The sequence below is a fragment of the Cheilinus undulatus genome, linkage group 6, assembly GCF_018320785.1.
Source record: "Cheilinus undulatus linkage group 6, ASM1832078v1, whole genome shotgun sequence".
NCBI lineage: Eukaryota > Metazoa > Chordata > Actinopteri > Labriformes > Labridae > Cheilinus > Cheilinus undulatus.
Genome location: NC_054870.1, coordinates 18,974,305 through 18,983,344, shown reverse-complemented (window position 1 = coordinate 18,983,344; position 9,040 = coordinate 18,974,305). Strand labels below are relative to the sequence as shown.

The window sequence follows — 9,040 nt, the reverse complement described above, 5'->3', positions numbered from 1 at the left end:
CTTCACAGGCATGTTTTGGGGACCTCTGAGAATATGTTAATGTGTTAAATGACAGTTTGAATGGGCGCCCTTCCCGTGTGCATGCTTGCAATTTCAACAGCTGGTAAAGAATGGCTTTTCTCCAGCCTCCTTTTCACAGCCTAATATAAAGCGTTTACCTTCTCTAATTCTACATTTACCCATCCCACCTCTCTCCTCTCCTGCTCTCTCCACAGCCCAGCTAGTCCTGAACACCTCCCTAGTCTGGGTTGTGTCTGTCACACCAGCCTCCGATAAATCTGACGTGTTTTCGCATTTCCTGCACCAGAGAGGGACGGAGACAGAGAGCAGTGTCGGTGGGGAGCAGCCAGAGGTATGTCTTCCTCTGGAAGTTAGTATCAACAGCAGTGGCTGAAGCCAGGCCGTGCACAGAGCAGCGGGAACCCCTTTACACCTCCACACCTAGAGCGCGTGCATCTGCCCCTCCTCTCCACTCCTGCTGCGGTTGTTTCCAGCCGCTGTCTGGCCGCAGCGGTCCGCCTGGAACATCTCCGATGTACCGCGGCGGCTGCCAGCAGGCGTCTGGAGCCTCCCACCCGCCACACGGTGCAATGCAACACAGGCAAGTACTCCCAGGGTGTCCCGCTACGGCTAACGGAGCTCTTTAATACATGGGAGGTAAAAGCCATGACATGCCGAGTCACATCTGGGGCCTCAGTGCGGATGTTTTTTTGCTAACTCCCGGCCGTTGGTACATGTTTCTTCCGTTCACTTGTAAAGGGAGCTTCCCCTGGTTAACTGTCGTTTCCCTGCTGCTGTGGGCTGTTTTTGGGGAATTCATGGCATATTAAAGTAACGTGAAAGCCTTCAAGCAAGAAGACAGAGAAAGGATACACAGTTGGCGTTTTCTCTTGAAGGAATTACAGTATCTGCTCTGAGCACCACCGGTTGAACACAGCCGTTATTGGAACCGTTACAGGAGTTGAATTCTTTTAAGTGGTTTGGGAGAAAGGCGTGTTCTTCCATGTTAATAACTTATTCTTTAAAGTTTCTCGTGTTTTGGACCGTTTCATCAACATGGTGATCTTCAACGGGCAGCTGAAGATCAAGATCTGCGAGGCGCTGGACCTCAAACCGACGGCGTGGTCCCTACGTCACGCCGTCGGCCCCAAAACCCAGACGTTTCTCCTGGACACATACATCGCCCTTAACGTGGACGACTCACGCGTGGGCCAAACCTCAACCAAGCAGAAGACCAACAGCCCCGCTTGGAATGACGAGTTCACTACGGAGGTCCACGACGGCTGCAAAATTGAGCTGTCCGTCTTCCATGATGCACCCATTGGATACGACGACTTTGTGGCCAACTGCATCATCCAGTTCGAGGACATCCTGCACAACGGGAGCAAGCACTTCGAGGACTGGGTAAGACTCCTCCAAGTATACATGAAGCAGTTGATGATGAGCTCTCAAACATCTAGCATTGGGTTAGGGCTGCAACAAGTCATCATTTGGGTTGTTTATCCGTAACATTGATATCATAACTTTAAAAGTGACAGTCCAATATTCATGCATCACAAGCTGCAAAATATAACTTTTTTTCCAAGCTACCAAAACCAGAAGATAATCAGTTTCTGAGTCTTGGGTCACTCAGACAATACATTGGGCATAGCCAGAGCAAAATGTCAGGGATGCAATTGTGAAGTGGAAAATGTGTTTAAAGCCCTGGCAGCAGGTACTATTATACAAATAACAGGTAGTATTTAATTAAGATATTAACTCTATAATGGACTACCACATTATGAGAAATGCCAGTGGGATAAAATTCACACCTGGACCTCGGATGATTTTAGGATGCAAGGACTGCTTCACAAAATCCAGCATTTCTTTTGTGCAGCCTGTCTCCTGTTTGAGTGATTCAAGCTGAGTAAAGTATCAATAACAATACCACTAAAGTGATAATGATAGTTATTTTCCATGTAATAATGGTTGATAATTTCAGCACAAGCCCATTATAGGGATGTATAACGGTAGATTTTCTGCCAATTTCCCTTATTTGGGTAGAAATCATTTCAGGTAATACTAAAAATTATTTTTTAGATACTGATACATAAAGGTAGTTCAGACCTAAAACCTGAGTCCCTAAAACACACTTTACACTATAAGCTGAGCACTGTGTGATTTCCAGCATATTCAAGCATACATTTGTGGAGTTGCATGGCTCACTTGAATGTCAGGCTGACTTTCAGTCTGCTCGTGCATTGTTTGTTGTGCAGTGTACACAGGGACACAAGCCCAACCAACTGCCCCTGACTGGTTGGATGGATTTCTGGCATGTTTGGTAGTTTGATTTTATGACTGCAGGCTTGCACAGTGACAGCAGAGCCACATGCAGATCCACCAACTTTGCTGCATTTTTTTTTTCCTTTGTCCACTTTCAGAAGGCATCCTAAATCTCCATGAAAACAGCAGGAGTTCCTGTTTGATGTACCTAGAAACTAAACAAGCAGGAAATAGGCCTACCTGTGGACCTCCAGCTGACAGTATTTATTTGTTTGTCAGGGATGCATTACATTGGATTTTCTTCTGATGGCTGAACCCCTGATACATCCAAGCTTATTATAGCCAACACCAATACTAATATTGATGCAATCAAACCTTTTTTAATTGAAAAACCACAAAAGTATCTCCAGTGAAAATACTTTGAGTCAAGCAGAGCAGGGAGAGGAGTGGGGAAGTAAACAGTCTGGTATTTGTTTAGCACTTGAGGCTTCATTCAAAATCTTCAGGACTCATTGGGTCCCCTCGAGTGTGTGATGCCCTAGGGAACCACCTGTACCTGATGGCATGTTTTTGGACATTTTCAAATATTAACAGACAACTCATTTTATTTACTGCTGATATTATTGTAAGTTTCAACAGAAATTTACATATATTGGTATACTGATAATGAACTATTCAAGCCAATATCTGCGAAAGCATATATGTTTATATTAGTTATCCCTAAGTCAGGCTAATGACAAGCTCTTCTATGTGAATGATGGGAGCTGATTTTCTTTTATCCTGTGTTCACCGTGATCAACACCTCAGAATGAAGGGATGATCTGTACTCCACAGTCTTTGACTACAGGCACACCTACTGTATATTCTGCTTGTTACGTATCAATCATGAGTGAAAACATGATGGCTTTGGGAGCTAAAAGAATCAGTTCTTGTTGCTTTACAGAACCAAGACATCCAAATCCCTTAAAGAGCTGACATTCCCATTTTTGTGGTGATGTTATGTCTGCGTGTTTTCAGGGAGATGACAGGAGTGTTTTTATGGCTGTTTGTAGCAATATCACTCTTCAAAAGAGATGATAGACATGATGTTCTGTGAGAATTTTCAAGGGTAACTTCATTGGCATTTGTCAAAATCTGTGCTCACTTCACTTGTACAGTGTGGGCACTCAGCCATGTACAACCATCACACCGTACAGTTTAAGCACAAAAATTGTGGTTGATGACTATGTTTTATAAATGTTTTAGTTGCACTGTAATAGAGTTGGCTTGAAATCACACAGTGTTTGGGTGAACAAAGCAACAGTCCTTAGAGCACACTTTAATTTAAGGAATGAGGATGGACAAAGAGAAAGACTTCAGCTGATGTAGGTTTGTTGATCTTGCATGGAACACCACAAACTTATTTGTTCATACGGCTGATATTTACAGATTTTTTGTTGTAGATATGATCACAAATGTGAGTATCTGCAGATGTGATAATTAACTTTTTTAAAGTTAATATCTGCCAATACAGAGGTCATGCCAATAATATTTTACATCCCTATTCCATCACAAAGCAAAGTCCTAGATTTAAAAGATGGACTTAAATAAAATTGGCACCTTAATATGTTCTTAATGAAAGCCTGTTCATGCCATGAAAAAACACTCAACTTTAGTAATGGTTAAAATAGTAACTATTGTGAGATATTATCTTATTTTGCTTACTAAGGTGAATCATTGTCAAATTATTTTCTTGCTTAAATCTCAACTTTTGACTTCATAAATGACAAACTTGAATGACTCTTGTGTATAAGATTAATGACCATGCATTTTGAGGTAGCATTTTTGTATTTCTTTGTCTACTTTATAACTCTGCATCAAGCTTGAAATACAACACAGACATTTTTATCACCTTTTGGACTTGTTAATAGAAACCTATCTGCAAAAAGTAGTAAACTGCTAGGAGCACAGATCTGTCATGACTAATTTTTCTCTGTTAGAGTGCATTATTTACCTGCCTTTGTGGCTCCTGTATATGGCTGATAAGTCTCCAACACTTTCACCATGAATATGCAACTATTTAGCAGTTACTTTACAAAATAATAATGTAACAAAACAATGCTTTCACTGCAGAAGCTCCATCATATAGCTTTGTGTTGATCTGTGAATGAGAAAAATACCAGTGTATTATCACTGTAAATCCAATGCTTTTTTAAGTTACTGTGCTCAGTATTACACTGTATTTGTGTGCAGTGACTGCTCCATCTGTCACACTGTGCTGCAGGAAAACAGACAGTATAGATCCTGTTACCTTTGTTGTGCTCTTGTTAGATGGAGCAGTGACCCAAAGCAAAGCTGCAGTGGAGGAGAGAGGGAGGGTGTGGTTTGGCCACATGCATGCCATAAAAAAACCCATAAACACACAGACAAACATGCACACTGTTACACACAGCAGTATGCGTAAGCTGTTTATTGTTGTCAGAAGCTGCTGAAGCAGACGGATGCTTGAGTGTATTATTGATGAGGCCATCAGGTCCATAAGAGACAGGGGGGTTGAAGGGGGTGAGAGAAAGGGAGAGGATGAGACAGTTGGAGGACAGGATGGGGAACAGAAAGTACAGTTCTAAGCGTATTACTCATGGCAGATATCTTACAAAGCGGTACAGTGGGAGACTGAGGCGGTTAAGGCTGAAAGAGTTGTGTGATCTTTGATGTTTGGATGGTTTTGACTCGGTTATTGTTTAGAGATTTTGGAACAGGATGAAGGTGACTTTAAGCAGCCCCTGACATTCTGGTGCTTTAAACAAACATCGGTGCTTGCTAAGTGTCATAAATCTGACTGCATTTAAATGCCAAAGTCTGGATAAACTTCTCTTAATTTTTATAAAGGAAGGTTTTTTTTTCTCTCTTTTCCAGGTGACTGCCAAAACTCCCAGGCATTGCACCTGAAGTCCCACTTTAGCCAATGTTTGTAAATGTTTTCAAGTTATTTTTCTCAAACAGGTTGGTAAAGTGTTTGAGAATAGACATTGAGTTAGACTCTCTTGTTGCCTGAGATATAGTCTGTAGCTATCACTGGATCACTGAATTCATGTCTTGTGTTCTGTCCTCTCTGTTGTTAACTGAACACCTTTCATGAAAAGTCACCTAAATGAACATGAGCTAGTAATAGTTTAGTTCAGCTAACATCAGCATTTCGTGGCTAATGCTCGCTAAACATCCGTGTTTCTGTGGTAAGCTTATGCATAGAGATGCACTGATACCACATTTTTACAGACCAAGTACGAGTACTTAAGTTTGGGTTCTTCCCCGGGTACAAAATGAGCACTTAATATTATGATAACTGGTCTTAAAATTACTTTGGAAGTTTTGTTTAAATTGTACATTCCTGTACCACCTCTTAACAATCAATTGGTGCAGTTTTCATCTCCTGTTCTTTTTTCATCAGCATTTTTGTTAAAATATCATCAAACTGCAGACACGCCTCCAGCTTTGACTACATACTCACACAATAAGAGGCTAACATCATGCTTCAAAATGATACTGAGTACAGAATCTGCACTGTTTCATTAGTAAGGGTATGAGTACGTATTCAGTTCATTTAAAAAAAAACTTTATGTCCCCAATTTAAGGCTTCGCTATTGACTTTCTGACTAATAGAGTATTCATACATGATTTCTCATGCACATAAATGGCATACTATGAATTTAGAATGTAATACATACAGTATGATGTCAGGTTTAGAATATGTATTGCGAAAGTATGCTGTTTTTTGCACAATCCATGTCGGGCTCATCATTAAATACATTAGCATTAGCTCAGTGAGTATAAGCACCAGCTGGTGCAAAGTTCTATACAGCTCAAGTATTCTCAACAGGACAGACTTGTTGATATTATTGTCTGCCTTACAGTTGCTTTGATCAAACATAACTAACATCTAAATTTAAGTGTTGGGGAAAAAAAGAAATGGAGATTGTATGTTGGCCAAAGTTGTGTCCGTGCTGTGTTTGTTGTGAGCAGTGTCTTCCCATGTGCATTACACACCAGCCCAAGTACATGTGTTTTAGGGAGAAGGAGAAAATGAGCCAGTGTGTCACAAACCTGTTCTGCTCTAATGAGTACTAGCATTCCCTGTAATCAATCAAACCTCTCTTTCCCAGTCTAACCAAAGACTGCTGAGTGCTGCTCTTATGTGATCTTGCTCCATTAAAGTGCTCATACTGCATCTCCTCCATGCCATTGTTTACCACAGTGTCCCACTGGCAGTAAGCTTGGAAACTTCCTCCTCCTGGCGGTACAAGGCTGCTGTGCTAACAGTGTAAACACAAACAATCCCCCATCACTCTGAGCAGACAGTCTGGAAAATGCCTCTGCTAACTAGCAAACAGTGACAGGTGGACAACCGATCCATCAGGAACTCCCAATAGCAATAAAAGGTCATGGCATTGTGTGTGCGCAAGCTTTGAAGATGAGGAATGGCTTGCAGCTTATATACAGTCCAACCTGCTGAAATTCAGTGGAAAGACAAATTGGGTTACATGTCAAAAAGTAAATGGCATGTAGCTTATCAGCATCGTCTGAAAATGACTTGAAATGGTGTATACTCTGTCAAGAAGATCCTAAATTGAGGTCACATTTCAGGCCTTACAGAGAGAGGCAGCCTCCTGTACAGGGGCTTGTGGGATCTAACAACTAAAACAAAAATATTTTATTTGAAAGTGTTTGGATGGATTTTTTTTTAAGTTTCAAATAATCTCAGAGTCATTTAAATATCTTTTCTACTTTCATTCACTGGAATGAAATAAATTCTTTAATCAGTCTCCTCAGAGCTTTGCGCCTTGCATTTAAAAGAGCAGTTTTAGAGGCACACCCATGGTAGCTCAGGGTTAAACATGCTTTAACTTTGGTTGCATTATGTCATCTCAGACAAAGAACAACCTTTCATCAGCATGCTGAAAGTAAACAGTCTGTGTAATTCCACATGAGTAATACTAATGTAAGCTACTGATGAAACTGGAGCAGTTCAAGAGATTCATGAAGTTGATGCTTGTGTGTCATTTTTCTACAGACTCAGCTAATACCACAAAGCAGTCTGTGCCAAAAGAATACTTTATGTTGGAGCTGCACAATAAGTACTGCAAGTTTATAGGTATTGCAGAATGACTGTTTGGATTAAATTTGTAGTAAAAGTTGTAATTTAAAGAATATGTATCAAAAAGCAATGCTTTCTCTTTTGTATAATGCCATCCTTGGTATAATGACAATGCTCACTATGTTTTGATGCTGTCAGATAAAGCTTAAACAAGATAAAGGCTAACCTCAGATTAAATTGTTGTAGTTATTGAATATAATACACCTCTTACTAGACATATTTTGTTCATCCCTCAAATTGAAATAAATTCTTTATACTGTAATGTCATAGAGAGGGGCTGCATGTGAAAGAGCACCAGTGTAGTTGGGGATTCAATGCCTTGCTCAAGGGTACCTCAGCAGTGCTTGGAAAGTGAACTGGCACCAGCCACCAGACCAGCTTCCGTACTTTGGTTTGTCCGGAGACTTGAACCGGAAACATATTGCTCCCCAACCCAGATCTCAACAGACTGACCTACTGCCACACCGAAGTAAAGAACGGATTTATCATGCATTAAGGACAGTCATGTTAAAAACACTGGCAAAGTATAAAGAATTAACCAATTGACTCAAAAACTGAATTAGTACTAATTTAATACAAATATTTTTCCCATCCATATTGTCACAATATTGAACAATGTAACTGCACATATTGTTTTCATTATTCATACAGACCCACTCTATCTCTAGCTCCTGTCCCAGAGATCCCTGATTATTTTGAGACATTTTGGCACTCTGGTGTTTATTACATTTAAAGATTTGTTCTAAGCCTCATGATGCTAAAGGATAGAAATCTTTGTGAGAAATAAGGCTAGAAAAATCTAAGTGTAAGCCTGCTTATTATTACTGGTTTCAAATATTCCCAAAATGCTTGATTTTTTTTTTTTTCAAAAGTGAGGTTAGTTGAAGTGCGAGCTGCTTTTCCACTCACTAGAACCTTTTTAGAAGTAGTATCTTTATGATATGATCTCCCTTGCCAGTGCCTAGCCATGGGCTCAAAGGAAAGGATGGTATTAACCATAGAGAAGGATATGCTACTTTCTGTGACTGTATAAGGGCAGCTCATTTCAGCCTAACTTGCATTTGCAGATTAAGTAACAAAATGTTAACTGTCAGCATAACTTTTAGTTTGGACTCTGCAACTCTACTTAAACATTGCCTTTAGGCTACGGAACAGACACTCATGATAACAAACACCAGGATCATCTGTCTCTTCTCCCCTTTAACTGAACTGACAGCTACACACTGAGGAAGGTGCTCAGTGGAAAACCACTTTCTGTATGGAAAATGAAAATATGAAACAAGAGCGAAAGTATGAAAAGAGATAGAGGGTACTTAGAAATTTATAAGAGAGTTGGACCACACTGTGCTACACAGATACAGGGTTTGGAGTCTGGTGTTTCTTGTGCTTTCATGTGCTGACCTTTTTGTTTGTTCAAAGCTTATTACACTCAGATGTAGAGCAGACATAGTCTTCTGTAAAGTCAGTTCAGGATGCTAGCTGTCACTTAAATTTACCTTTTAACAGTAAAACTTAGTATATTAATACTAGATTTTTTGCTATTGTGAAAATAACTTATTTAAAAGTCTTTAAGAACATGAGTGTTATGTTTATTATTATTATTTAGTTCTTAACTTTAGGTTAATAGATGAACCTAATATTTTCTTG

The 9,040-nt window shown here is 40.0% G+C and overlaps 1 protein-coding gene across 1 annotated transcript in view; it reads left to right on the top strand.

The window, feature by feature from the left end:
* The first annotated feature begins 304 nt into the window (after nt 1-304).
* Nucleotides 305-9,040, top strand: part of LOC121510997 (protein kinase C epsilon type-like) — a 106,160-nt gene continuing 97,424 nt past the window's right edge. Inside the window, exon 1 of the mRNA XM_041789455.1 lies at nt 305-1,404. Coding sequence (XP_041645389.1) covers nt 1,057-1,404 — 348 coding nt within the window. The 5' untranslated portion in view covers nt 305-1,056. The remainder of the gene's footprint in view (nt 1,405-9,040) is intronic.